The sequence below is a fragment of the Neoarius graeffei genome, chromosome 26 (genome assembly GCF_027579695.1).
Source record: "Neoarius graeffei isolate fNeoGra1 chromosome 26, fNeoGra1.pri, whole genome shotgun sequence".
NCBI classification, from domain to species: Eukaryota; Metazoa; Chordata; class Actinopteri; order Siluriformes; family Ariidae; genus Neoarius; species Neoarius graeffei.
Window position 1 is genome coordinate 12251358 of NC_083594.1, and position 15194 is coordinate 12266551.

The 15194-nt window shown below is 42.5% G+C and overlaps 1 protein-coding gene across 1 annotated transcript in view; it reads left to right on the forward strand.

The window, feature by feature from the left end:
* Window positions 1–3416: 3416 nt before the first annotated feature.
* abhd6a (abhydrolase domain containing 6, acylglycerol lipase a) overlaps window positions 3417–15194 on the forward strand; it is a 30956-nt gene continuing 19178 nt past the window's right edge. The window contains exons 1-5 of the mRNA XM_060910855.1: window positions 3417–3492; window positions 6671–6802; window positions 11525–11681; window positions 11870–11983; window positions 14798–14930. Coding sequence (XP_060766838.1) covers window positions 6684–6802; window positions 11525–11681; window positions 11870–11983; window positions 14798–14930 — 523 coding nt within the window. The 5' untranslated portion in view covers window positions 3417–3492; window positions 6671–6683. The remainder of the gene's footprint in view (window positions 3493–6670; window positions 6803–11524; window positions 11682–11869; window positions 11984–14797; window positions 14931–15194) is intronic.

Here is a 15194-nt window from a genome sequence, read left to right on the forward strand (position 1 = left end):
GAGATAATGAGATGAGATGTTCTAAATGAGCTGACGTTGTAAATTTGATTATGATCGGACGTGGTGTTCCAGAGTCTATCAGAACTGTGTCCATAGCAACGGTCTGATATTCATAGCTTTTCAGAAATAACAGACTGTAAAATGCTGTAACTGACCAATTGGAACCGAGTATTCAACAAAGCTGTGTGATAGTGTAATATAAAACACAACGTGGCGTGCTATTACAGGAAAATAAACAACTATGAGGTAGTGTGATGTGGCCTGAAACGAAATTGAGTTAACATCTAACTCCGGAATCAGTTGTTTTCCCATAACACTACATCCTGAGGTGTTTTATTCTTCTTATAGCACAACAATTGGCCAAAGGTGACCCATTTTCATTGATTAAACAATGATGTTTTATGAACATCCTCCAAACAGGTTAGTTCCTGTTCTTACTAACATTATAACCACAATAAACAGTCTCTGTTTTTTACTCTCTATAAGTTAATAAGACAGAAATGCAGCTTGTCATATTGGTGAGAAACTGCAAAGCTCTGAACACCTTCAGTGTCAGGATCATTCCAGCCTTTTAGGCAGGTCAAAGAGGAAACATGCCCCCTTTACCTTTAAATCCAAAACCCGCGCTGTGCACCTGCCAGACATTTTCCGTCGGCGTAAAAATGACATCACTCCTTCCCCTTTAAAGTTCAAAGCAGCTGTGTTGCCAGGTTGATGTAAACCCCGTACACACAGAGCTGTTTTAATCACACTTCTGTAACAGAGTGCATTGATGAAGCACATTGTACAGCATCGTGTGAAAATAACATCCCAAAGAAACCACAAATCCTGTGAAAGAAAATTGCATGAAAATAAATTTATAGTGTGGTAAAAAAAACGTGAAAAATGAAAAATTATGAAGATAAATTTCATGCAAATACTGCATGAAAATCAGTTTGAAAATAAATTAATCATGAATAAATATCAAACGTGAAAGTAATATTGTGTGTCACCTGTGAAAATAAAAAAAAACATGCACTACATGTGAAAAAGGTGCAAATAATGAATTGTGTAGAAAAATCAAATATGGAAAAAAAGGGGAAATAAAGTAAAATTAATGCAAATGTGCGCATAAAAATAATTAGGAAAAAATCACGTGAAAAATAAATAACAAAAATCACATGTAAAAAATCAAACGGATACATTCCATGTGGAAAAGGTGAAAATAATGAATTTTGTGTAAAAATCCCATGCGAAAAATCAAGCATGAAACAGGGAGAAATAAATAAAAGTAAAATGAATGCAAATGTGTTTGTAAAGTGATTTTTTTTTTTGGGGGGGGGAAATCACATGTGAAAAATAAATCGTCCATAAAATCACATGTGGAAATAGAATAATAAAAAAAAAATCATGTGAAAATAAATTTATCATTAAAATCACGTGTAAATGTGAAAAGGCGTCACAAAAATCATGAAAATAAATGGAAAAGTTCACGTGATTGTAAATAGACCTAAATCATGAAAAAAAAACCCCACAAGTGAAAATAAAAACACATGCACTACATGTGGGACAAATAAAACAAAACGTGTAAATATTACAGGTGAAAAATTAATCACAAAAAAGTCCCATGTAGGGACAAAAAAGTCGTGTGTAAAAATGATATGTGAAAATAAGTAATATCTTGATATGAGATAAACACATGCACTAAATGTTATAAGGACCACATGTGTAAAAATCACATGATTTGAAGATAATGGAAGGGAAATTACAGTTAGGTCCATAAATATTTGGACAGAGACAACATTTTTCTAATTTTGGTTCTGCACATTACCACAATGAATTTTGAACAAAACAATTCAGATGCAGTTGAAGTTCAGACTTTCAGCTTTAATTCAGTGGGTTGAACAAAATGATTGCATAAAAATGTGAGGAATTAAAGCATTTTTTAAACACAATCCCTTCATTTCAGGGGCTCAAAAGTAACTGGACAAATTAAATAATTGGAAATAAAATGTTCATTTCTAATACTTGGTTGAAAACCCTTTGTTGGCAATGACTGCCTGAAGTCTTGAACTCATGGACATCACCAGACGCTGTGTTTCCTCCTTTTTAATGCTCTGCCAGGCCTTTACTGCAGCGGTTTTCAGTTGCTGTTTGTTTGTGGGCCTTTCTGTCTGAAGTTTAGTCTTTAACAAGTGAAATGCATGCTCAATTGGGTTGAGATCAAGTGACTGACTAGGCCATTCAAGAATATTCCACTTCTTTGCTTTAATAAACTCCTGGGTTGCTTTGGCTTTATGTTTTGGGTCATTGTCCATCTGTATTATGAAACGCCGACCAATCAGTTTGGCTGCATTTGGCTGGATTTGAGCACACATATGTCTCCGAATACCTCAGAATTCATCCGGCTGCTTCTGTCCTGTGTCACATCATCAATAAACACTAGTGACCCAGTGCCACTGGCAGCCATGCATGCCCAAGCCATCACACTGCCTCCACCGTGTTTTACAAATGATATGGTATGCTTGATCTTGGTTTCATCTGTCCAAAGAATGTTCTTCCAGAACTGTGCTGGCTTTTTTTAGATGTTTTTTTAGCAAAGTCCAATCTAGCCTTTTTATTCTTGAGGCTTATGAGTGGCTTGCACCGTGCAGTGAACCCTCTGTATTTACTTTCATGCAGCCTTCTCTTTATGGTAGATTTGGATATTGATACGCCTACCTCCTGGAGAGTGTTGTTCACTTGGTTGGCTGTCGTGAAGGGGTTTCTCTTCACCATGGAAATTATTCTGCGATCATCCACCACTGTTGTCTTCTGTGGGCATCCAGGTCTTTTTGCATTGATGAGTTCACCAGTGCTTTCTTTCTTTCTTTGTCAGGATGTACCAAACTGTAGATTTTGCCACTCCTAATATTGTAGCAATTTCTCGGATGGGTTTTTTCTGTTTTCGCAGCTTAAGGATGGCTTGTTTCACCTGCATGGAGAGCTCCTTTGACCGCGTGTTTTCTTCACAGCAAAATCTTCCAAATGCAAGCACCGCACCTCAAATCAACTCCAGGCCTTTTATCTGCTTAATTGAGAGTGACATAACGAAGGAATTGCCCACACCTGCCCATGAAATAGCCTTTGAGTCAATTGTCCAATTACTTTTGGTCCCTTTAAAAACAGGGTGGCACATGTTAAGGAGCTGAAACTCCTAAACCCTTCATCCAATTTTAATGTGGATACCCTCAAATGAAAGCTGAAAGTCTGGACTTCATGTCCATGTCCATGTCCATTATATAACTATAACTTGAATATGTTTCAGTAAACAGGTAAAAAAAGAAAATTTGTGTCAGTGTCCAAATATATATGGACCTAACTGTATTTATTAGTATCAGCATGAAGTTGTGGAAATGGACATTAAACTCAACCTGGCAACCTTGTGTCATCTGATCGTGTGCGTGTGTGAAGGCAGGAGAACCTTCAGCTGGAGAAGAGAACCCTGTCACATCTGGGAGACTGCAGCTGAAGGTAGGCTGTGTTTACATGATTATGTTTTGCTCTAAAATAAATAGACCTCAGGATTTCTGTTTATTCTCAACTGAACTGCATTAATGCTGAGGATCATCACTCAAACCCTCCAGGCGCTTATACTCACCTGAATGTGGTGGAATCTTAACACTGAACTGCAGTGCGATCTGTCTGTCTGTCTGTCTGTCTGTCTGTCTGTCTGTCTGCCTTTTATCTTCTTTTCATCTCTTGTTTTTATCAGAGAGACATTAGAGACGCGCGTGCACACGCATGCAGTGTCCAGGGGCTGCTGCAGTCACGTGACCTGCTTGGACTTTGGTTTTTGTTCATTTGCCCTCAGCTTCAAGCTTTCATTTGTTTTTCTGGGCATTGATCTGCCCCCCTGATGGCCCTTTTTTAACAGACCCTTTAATGTCCCAGTTTGCAGCTGTAACATGATGGGAACTGATGCTGCTGTTAGTTTGTTACAGTGTTCCTGTTCATATACAGTGTGTGTGTGTGGTGGGGCAACACCATGGCCTAATGGCTACAGAAGCATCTTTGGGACCAAAAGGTTGCCGGTTTGATTCCCTGGACCAGCAGGAATGGCAGAAGTGCCTTAAGCAAGGCACCTAACCCCCAACTGCTCCCCAGGCTGTTCTGGGTATGTTGTACGTCACTCTGGATAAGAGCGTCTGATAATAATAAATGCCATTAACATAACGTCTATGCATTACACCGATTAACCATAACATTATGACCACTGGGCGGCACGGTGGCGTAGTGGTTAGCACTGGCACCTCACAGCAAGAAGGTCCGGGTTCGAGCGCCGTGGCCGGCGAGGACCTTTCTGTGCGGAGTTTGCATGTTGTCCGCGTGGGTTTCCTCCGGGTGCTCCGGTTTCCCCCACAGTCCAAAGACATGCAGGTTAGGTTAACTGGTGACTCTAAATTGACCGTAGGTGTGAGTGTGAATGGTTGTCTGTGTCTATGTGTCAGCCCTGTGATGACCTGGCGACTTGTCCAGGGTGTACCCCGCCTTTCGCCCGTAGTCAGCTGGGATAGGCTCCAGCTTGCCTGTGATCCTGTAGAACAGGATAAAGCGGCTTGAGATGATGAGATGAGATGAGATTATGACCACTGACAAGTGAAGTGAATCACATTGATGATCTCATTACAATGGCACCTGTCAAGACGTGGGATATACTGTATTAGGCAGCAAGAGAACAGTCAGTTCTTGAAGTTGATGTCTTGGAAGCAGGAAAAATGGGCAAGTGTAAGGATCTGAGTGACTTTGATACCTTTCTGTTTTAGCCAGCATTAACTTTCTCAGCAGTTTGTGCTACAGGAACTCTTCTGTGGGATTGGACCATATGGGCTAGTCTTTGTGCCCCACTGAGCCTTCGACACCCATGACCCTGTCACCAGTTCACCGGTTGTCCTTCCTTGGACTACTTTTGGTAGGTACTAACCACTGCAGACTGGGAACATCCCACAAGATGTGCCATTTTGGAGATGCTCAGCCCCAGTCATCTAGCCATCACAATTTGGCCCTTGTCAGAGTCACTCAGATCCTTATGCTTGCCCATTTTTCCTGCTTCCAACACATCAACTTTGTTCTCTTGCTGCCTGATACAGTATATCCCACCCCTTGACTGTTACTATGAGAGCCGGGATTTGAGCTCAGCCAAAACTTAGCCAGACACCAAAAAAAGCAACAGGGCAAAGGATTTTGCAAGGGATTAGCGGCAGGCTGCCAGGTCGCTCCGTAGTGTGTAGCTGTCGATGGTGATTTTAGAAGTAACTCAGTAAATTACACAGGGAAATGAATACTTAAGTCTGAGTGAAAAATACTGTAGCGAGTGTGCAGCATGGAAGAAGAGTCTGGAGACAGAAATCTTAGTTTCTCGGATATTAGCTTGTGCTACTTGCTCTCGATAGCACTGGCTTGACTGCTTTATTAGCATTCGCTAACACTACTGAGGAGGCGAAGTGGCCAAGTGGTTAGAGCGCTTGACCACTAAGCGAACGGTCCCCGGTTCGAGCCTCGCCTCGGACGGTGATCTGGGGCTCGCCTCCTGTCCACCCAGTAGTGAATGGGGACCTGGTGGAAACACTGGGGAAGTTAAAGGCAGCGAGGAAAGGAACTGGCCACCCTACCTCACCATGCCGATGGCCTAGACAGAGTGTGCTCTCTAACAGGCACTCCCCAACGTACGTACAAAAACGTATATGGGACTCTTTGACTTTTGAACACTACTGATGAACACTACACCAGCTGGAATGTGACTTCACTACTGCGCTGATGGTGCCGTCTCGTGGTTAAGCTCGCCTTGGCCTTCGAGAATGAGTGTGTATGTATTATAATAATAATAATGGCTGTCTTTTTTTCGTGCTATATCAGATATATTCCATTCTTGTCTTCGACTCGTTCAGTATCATGCGAGCTGAATGGAATATATCTGATATACCACTCAAAGCCAGCCAATATTATTTAAGTACGTCACTCAGGTCTGTGATGTACTTCGTATGAAAAATGTGAGTTTTTAAACATGAGAAGATAAACTTCATATCTTCAAGCCAATATGTGATTTTTTTCTTTTGATTATATCGACACATTCACAAACAAAAAAATACCCAAATTTACCAAAACAATTAATCAGTTTCCTCACGACTGTCATGTCGTGACATTTATGTCATGGTTTTGGTTCTCCATGTCCCAGATGTAGCTCGGAAGAAAAATACGAGTGTCGTATTTCCGAGTAAAACACTCATGTCCATATAATATAACGATGTATTGCACTGTTCACTGATTATACTGTATGACATACATCAACACTCAACATGCACAACACTGTAACCATCGACAGCAACAGATCATCATCTCTCTATCAGCGTTTCATTTGGCAGGAGGCTCCCTGGGTTGGCAGGAGGCTCCCTGGGTTGGCAGGAGGCTCCCTGGGTTGGCGGGATTCTTCTCGCAATGTTCTTTTCGAGATAAAGCTTGTCCAATTTGGAAGAAGCTATCTTCTAAGTTTCCTTATTTTCCTTGAATATAATCCTGTAATTCTCTAACTCTGCTGAAAATACCAAGAAATCATTGGCTTGTGATGAACAGGAAAACAATGCTGTGAAATTCAGCAGCGGCGCCATTTTATGAAACCCTGGCACGCACAAACTGCCCACTTTCTGTTTTACAGGTGAACTGCGGTGATGGATCTGGACGTGGTGAACATGTTCGTCATCGCTGGAGGGACTCTTGCAATCCCCATTTTAGCTTTCGTGGCTTCTTTTCTGTTTTGGCCTGCAGCACTTATCAAGATTTATTACTGGTGAGTGTGATGGAGCATCATCAGTTTCTTTTTTTGCTTAGGGTTTTATTTATAGTTGATGTAAACCCAAGGAACGTTTTTCTTGTTTATAAAATTGTAAAATATATGCCAATATATACATTTATAAAAGATATATAAAATTGTATACACTCCACAGTGCCGTTAAATTCTGATTAATCAGGAGGTGTTGATTAATTTTTAAAACAGCGGTTGTGACGTTCATTCTGGCTGCAAGACAAATCAAAGGTTTATATTAATGTGTTATTGTTTTTATAGGAACAAGTAATTCACATTTATTTGGGCGGCACGGTGGTGTAGTGGTTAGCACTGTTGTCTCGCAGCAAGAAGGTTCTGGGTTCGAGCCCGATGGCCAACGAGGGCCTTTCTGTGTGGAGTTTGCATGTTCTCCCCAGTGTCTGTGTGGGTTTTCTCCGGGTGCTCCGGTTTCCCCCACAGTCCTAAAACATGCGGTTAGGTTACCATGGGGGTGGCCTTGGGCTGATGTGCCCTAAAGTAAGGCAACTGATCCCCAGGCACTGTAGCATAGCTGCCCACTGTTGTTCTTCTTAGCATTTATGGAATGAGACTTGAGTGTCAGCGCTAGAGAAAAAAAAGGCATCCTGTTTTGTGGACATTCAACAACATTAAATATAACAATAAAAATTCCTTCATAAATCACAGAAAAGGTTGGTGGTGTTCTTGAAAGATAATCAACTTCAGAGTGGTAACAGTAACTCCCAGAGTCAGACATTGGTAACCCACTCCCCCTCAACCCGCATAATCCTTCATAAGCATAAAAGCAGACAAAACTCTCATTTACCAACACGCCTCTTCTTAAACCCATGTTCACTCTCCGTTTGTTCCAGAAACCCCTGCAAAAACCCATAACACCCAGGTGAACTGTAAACAATGGTGCATTGAACACATGAAAAACGGTAAGATAAAAGTAACAATAATAAGCACAAAAAACAAAAGCGTACCCGTGGTACGCATTGCCTAAATGGCAGGTTATCATAGGCATCCTAGTGAGTCTTGTGAACTAATACTGTCGAACTAGTATAGCTCCTTAGTTCCTGATACATCAGGCTGTGGCACAAAAACAAAACATTTGTAAATTGTGCAAATTATAACGAAGTCAGCAAAATATAGGTGACCGCTCATGCCTGCCACTCATGATACCATGGGATAGCAAAACATAAGGAAATAGCAGACATAAGAAATTATTTGTCCATGACGTTAGCTCTGTTCAGGGATATCAGCTTGAGTTACGTTACCAGTGCCAAAGAGGCGTTCCGCATATGTAGCTGCCTTCTCGGGGTCTGTGAATCGGTGCTCGCCGTCCTTGTAGGTGATCCGCAGAGTTGCTGGGTACTGAAATCCATATCGAACGTCTAGGCGATCGCGTAGAAGTTCCTTGGCTCTGCTAAAGCGGGCGCGTTGTTTCACAATGGCAGGTGGCAGATCGGGAAAGATAAGGATCGTTTCTTGCTTGTAGGTGATGGTCTTCAACTGAGCAGCCTTCCGCATGATGCACTCCCATTCCTGGAAGTAGTGCAGTTTGATGATGAATGCCCGCTGGTGCGGGTTGTTCTGTGCAGTCTGGATAGATCTGTGAGCATGGTCAATCATTGGGGGATTATCCAGGGATAGGGCCGTTTGTAGCACTTTTGCAATAAAATCCCTGTTGTTCTGACCTTTCTCTTCACCTTCCTTGATGTTCAAGATCCGTAGATTTAGCCTTCTGCTCCGGCTTTCCAGGTCTGTGCATTTGTCGTTTAGTTGTGAAACAGTTTTTGTTAACAGTCGCACCTCCGGGCGGCACGGTGGTGTAGTGGTTAGCGCTGTCGCCTCACAGCAAGAAGGTCCTGGGTTCGAGCCCCGGGGCCGGCGAGGGCCTTTCTGTGCGGAGTTTGCATGTTCTCCCCGTGTCCGCGTGGGTTTCCTCCGGGTGCTCCGGTTTCCCCCACAGTCCAAAGACATGCAGGTTAGGTTAACTGGTGACTCTAAATTGACCGTAGGTGTGAATGCGAGTGCGAATGGTTGTCTGTGTCTATGTGTCAGCCCTGTGATGACCTGGCGACTTGTCCAGGGTGTACCCCGCCTTTCGCCCATAGTCAGCTGGGATAGGCTCCAGCTTGCCTGCGACCCTGTAGAAGGATAAAGCGGCTAGAGATAATGAGATGAGATGAGTCGCACCTCCTGCTGCAATTTAGTGACCTGGTCTGATGTGTACGAGGCACCTCGCTCAAGCTCGGCCAAAGTCGTAGTCTGTCTGCTAGCTACTTCCTTCACAGCAGAAATAGCATTATTGGTATCGTTCTTCAGTGCAGTCAGTTCATTCCTAATGGACGACGAAAATTGCTGGAATCTCTGGTCAATCATATCCCCAATTTCAGCTTTAAATGAACGCGTTTCTGTCTGTAGGGCAGCTAGTCCATCCACAGCTTTGCTAGCATGTTGACTAGCTTCCTCGTCGTCGCTAGCTTCCGATGACGGGCTGTTTGGTTGATTTTGTTCTGGCTTTTTGTTTTTAGGCATCTTGGACATCCGACTTCATTAAAGAGGAGTATAAAAGCTAAACACTGTAGTGTCTACACCCGTCGTTTTGTTCATTTTGCTATATTTTTTCATAAAATTTTTCAGGAGCTCACTAAACCACTCTTACTCGCTCATGACGTAACCAGAACCTCTCCAAACAAAAGATTTTCAATCATTTTACTGACAAACTTCATTGTACTTTGTGAATATAAACAAAGTTAGAATTTAATGCCTGGAACACACACACACAAAAAGTTGGGACAGAGGCAAAATAAACTGACAAGTTTATAGGATATTTAAATCACACCATTTTGGAAGATTCCACAATAAGCAGGTTAATTGGTAACATGATTGGGTATAAAAGGAGCGGCACCAAAGGCTCAGTCTTTGCAAGCAGGGATGGGTCATGGCTCACTCCTTTATGCCAAAATTCGTGAGAGAATTGTTAGTCAATTCAAAAAGAACATTTCTCAACACAAGATTTTAGGTTTTTCAAAATCTACAGTACATAATATTGCGAAAATATTCAGGGAATTCTGAGACATCTCGGTGCATAATGGGCAAAGTCGGACACCACTGTTAAATGTGCACGATCTTCGAGCCCTCAGGTGGCACTGCCTGAGAAACCGTCATGCTAAGGTGACAAATATAGCCACATGGGCTCGGGAGTACTTCTTAAAACTGTTGTCCCTTAACACAGTCTGCTGCTGTATCCAGAAATGCAACCTGAAACTGTATTACGCAAGGAGGAAGCCATTTATCAATTCTATGCAGAAACGCCGCTGATTTCTCTGGGCTTGAACTCCTCTCAGATGGACAGAAAGACAGTGGAAACGTGTGCTGTAGTCAGATGAGTCCACATTTCAGCTTGTTTTCAGGAAAACCGGACATCGAGTTCTCTAGGCCAAAGGTGAACACGACCATCCAATTTGTTATCAGAGAAAGGTGCAAAAGCCAGCGTGTGCGATGGTATGGGGGGCATCAGTGCACACAGTGTGTGTGAAGGTGCCATTGATGCAGAGGCATATATTGGGATTTTAGAGAGACATATTCATCAAGGCAGTGTCTCTTCCTATGAAGTCCATGCTTATTTCAGCAGGACAATGTCAGGCCTCATTCTGCACAGGTTACAACAGTGTGGCTTTGTAGGCAGAGTGTGTGTGCTTGACTGGCCTGCTGTCAGTCCAGATCTGTCTCCTATTGAGAGTGTATGGTGCTTCATGAAGAGGAGAATCAGACAATGGTGACCACAGACTGTTGAACAGCTGAAATCTTATATCAAACAAGAATGGACAAAATTTCCAATTGCAAAACTGCAACAATGAGTATCCTCAGATTCCATATGATTAGAAAGTGTTATTAAAGGAAAGGTGATGTAATACAATAGTAATAATGCCTCTGTCCCAACTTTTTTTTTTTTGAGAGTGTTGCAAGCGTCAAATTCTCATCTCATCTCATCTCATTATCTCTAGCCGCTTTATCCTTCTACAGGGTCGCAGGCAAGCTGGAGCCTATCCCAACTGACTACGGGCAAAAGGCGGGGTACACCCTGGACAAGTCGCCAGGTCATCACAGGGCTGACACATAGACACAGACAACCATTCACACTCACATTCACACCTACGGTCAATTTAGAGTCACCAGTTAACCTAACCTGCATGTCTTTGGACTGTGGGGGAAACCGGAGCACCCGGAGGAAACCCACGCGGACACGGGGTGAACATGCAAACTCCACACAGAAAGGCCCTCGCCGGCCCCGGGGCTCGAACCCAGGACCTTCTTGCTGTGAGGCGACAGCGCTAACCACTACACCACCGTGCCGCCCCAGCGTCAAATTCTAATTTCATTTATATTTACAAAATACAATTAAGTTGGTCAGTAAAACTATTGAAAATCTTTTCTTTGTTCTTTTGTCAGTTAAATAAACATTCACGTGAATTAACTCATCACAGATTTTTGTTTTTATTGCACTTTGGAAAATGTCCCAACTTTTTTGGAAGCATCCTATACATTTTTGAGAGCATCCTATACATTTGTGTGCTTTCAGGTTTGTGGCATTGATTTGGGGATTTGGGGAAGGCTCACACATGGCCAGCTGTTCACAAATGTTTGGCCATATAGCGTATTTACAAAAAACCCTCTTTTTGCCTTAACAAAAAATGTAACGTTCTTCCTATTTGACAGGTATTGGAGGAGGAGACTGGGGTTGCAGGTGGATTACGCAGAGCATGACGGATATCGCTTCTGTTACACACACCGCGGGAAGCCTGGGAGTCGACCTTCAATACTCATGCTTCATGGCTTTTCTGTTCACAAAGACATGTGGCTGGGTGTGGTGAAGGTATGGGCTTTATCTCATCCTACTTACATCGTAAAATTGTCTGACTTTAACAAACCTGTTGGTCCTTTACAGTCTTATGTTTGATAGGATAATGCAGACACATGATTATTCAGATGATTATTTTCAATTGCGAAATTTAAAAAATAAAAAAATAAAAAAATTGACGAGACATGTTTTCAAATTTGCAGTTCTTTCCAACCAATATGCATCTGGTGTGTGTTGACATGCCTGGCCATGGGGGCACTACACGCACTAGTGCGGTGGACTATTCCATTGAGGGCCAGGTCAGAAGGATACATCAGGTATTGTTTATTAGCATTTCTGAATGTCCATATACTCATGCTTTCTTATTTTAGATGTTTATCAGAACAAATCAGATTTCTTAGGAGTGTGGAAACATCCATTAGAGACTTGATTCTTGGATGTATCGTGATTCTCCCTTGAAAGATTCTACATCAGTGCACATCATAACATGCACACCAGGCTTGAAATTTTTACACAACAATACCGCACATTTAGAATGAAAAATAAACTCGAAATTCTGTATGCATTAAGGCCCAGTCCCACAATACCGATAACTATAAATAAATCGGTCCTGTGCAATTTATGTGGTTGGTGGTCACACCAGGCCGATAACGATCCCTATAGCCCAGGCCTGGGTTTATCTGTATTGGTGAGATTGTTTCTGGAGTGATTTTTCCAGGCCTAATACAGGATATAATACAAAAATATAATATACAGGATATAATACAAAAAAGCACGGATCTTTTATTCACGGATATGTGATTTATTTTTTTTTGTGAACTATCAATAGTAAATTAATAAAGTAAACATATAAATGCAGGTAAGATATTTTAATTATGAACTTCAGCAGTCCAAACATTTAACTGTTTTAGACTTCTTCAATTTTTTATCCGTGATGCATCATCCGTATGAAATCGGTAACCAGTCTGTAATATACTGAAACGTCCGTGACCAATCCGTGATGCATTCTTATTAAAATCCGTAACCACTCCATATTTTACGTCCTTTTTTATTATATTTCCGCAGTCTGTGACCTACCTGTATTTTATCAACCACTGGAGTGTGTACATGAGTTGTTTTGAAGTCCAAGCTGTACAGTACGACCCGGAATAATGCGCTACTGCTTGGAAAAAACTTCCATGACTATTCCTAAGTGCATGCATTTATTTCCCTGAGTGTCAGGACCAAGCGATATAACAGTCAGGATTATAGTTGTGGTGTTTATGCTCCGGACTGGAACTAAATTCAGGCAGAGGTATAGTTATCGGTGTTGTGGGACCGGGCCCTTATATCTCCATTTAGTTACATCTGAGTAACTGGTTGTTATCTGCTGCTAAAAATTGTAACTTGTTCATTTATTCATTGAGCTTCAGTTTTTGTTATGCTGGTCAGGGTGGCAGTGGATCACAGGCGTGGGACGGAAATGCATCAGTCCATCATAGGGCGCTCTTGGCTATACTGCTGTATACTGTGGGGCGGTACAGTGGTGTAGTGATTAGCACTGTTGCCTCACAGCAAGAAGGTTCTGGGTCCGAGTCCAGTGGCTGGCGAGGGCCTTTCTTTGGGGAAATTTCCTGTCTGTAGCAGCACAGTGGATAGCAGCAGAAGAGGACATATCAAGCCACACAAGCAAAAAAAAAAACACCTATATTATCTCAAGCCGCTTTATCCTGTTCTACAGGGTCGCAGGCAAGCTGGAGCCTATCCCAGCTGACTACGGGCGAAAGGCGGGGTACACCCTGGACAAGTTGCCAGGTCATCACAGGGCTGACACATAGACACAGACAACCATTCACACTCACATTCACACCTACGGTCAATTTAGAGTCACCAGTTAACCTAACCTGCATGTCTTTGGACTGTGGGGGAAACCAGAGCACCCGGAGGAAACCCACGTGGACACGGGGAGAACATGCAAACTCCACACAGAAAGGCCCTCGCCGGCCACGAGGCTCGAACCCGGACCTTCTTGCTGTGAGGCGACAGCGCTAACCACTACACCACCGTGCCGCCCATATATATATATATATATATATATATATATATATATATATATATATATATATATATATATATATATATTATACCTAAGATAAATACTAAATTAGAGGAATTATGAAGTAGAAGGGCGGCACGGTGGTGTAGTGGTTAGCGCTGTCGCCTCACAACAAGAAGGTCCGGGTTCGAGCCCCGTGGCCGACGAGGGCCTTTCTGTGCGGAGTTTGCACGTTCTCCCTGTGTCCGCGTGGGTTTCCTTCGGGTGCTCCGGTTTCCCCCACAGTCCAAAGACATGCAGGTTAGGTTAACATGGGGCGGCCTTGGGTTGAAGTGCCCTTGAGCGAGGCATCTAACCCCCAACTGCTCCCCAGGCGCTGTAGCGTGGCTGCCCACTGGTGTGTGTGTGTGTGTTCACTGCTTCAGATGGGTTGAATGCAGACAGCAATTTCACAAGTATACATGTGATGAATAAAGTTCTTCTTCTTAATTTGACCAGATAAGGATGTAATCACTGAGTGTTTTTGTTTTTACTGGAAGGTTAATATTAGTGCCTGAGGTTGTATCAAATTTGTCAGAAACCACTGTGTAATATCAGTGTTTTGATTTAAGCTCCTACTGAGTTCTCATCCTAATGCGCCTCTCTGCAATCATGTGCCTAAAATAGATGCCCTTGTTGAGGCCTGAGGCTTTTTTTTCATCAGTGTGTCGGTGTCCTTGTGTTACACACAAACGCTTTGATGTCCGTCTCTTTCCATGCTGAGTAAGCCTGTGTATGAGGAAGAGAAACTTCAACGATCTGATTTAAATTTGCGTTCGAGTCTCACTTCTCCTGACTGTTCAGATGGCTCGATGCGATGTTAACCACAGTACATAAAAAAATAAAAAAATTAAAATAACTCTTTGTGAATGGGACTTGTTTCATACTCTAATTTGAGATATTAACATGTAAACCCACAGTTTGTGTGCAATCGTCTGAAATATCTTGCAGCGCAGAACGAGCCTGAGCTTTATTCCTGGCAACATATTTATATCTGCTTGCAACATCAGCTTTATTGGTATTTGCTTGCATTTCTTATATTTTGCTCTCTCTGCAGTTTGTAGAAAGTATTCAGCTGAATAAGAAACCTTTTCATCTGGTGGGTGCATCCATGGGTGGTTGTGTAGCTGGGGTGTACGCTGCCCGCTATCCCTCTGATCTCTCCAGTCTCACACTGATCTGTCCTGCTGGTTAGTATTCCCTGATACCGAGGCTGATCTGTGTTGTGTTGGTTAACATTCAGCTCAATTTTATTTGTATGCTAGCTTTAACAATAGAAACGATCACAGTGCAGCTTTATAGAACTTTCCGGATGTAGACTTGGATCCCTAATGAACAAGCCCGAGGAAACGATGACGAGGAAAATCTCACTGAGACAACACGAGGAAGAAAGCTTAAGAGGAACCAGAGAAAAGGAAAACAGGGTCATTCCATGCCAAATCAACAAGAGGTTA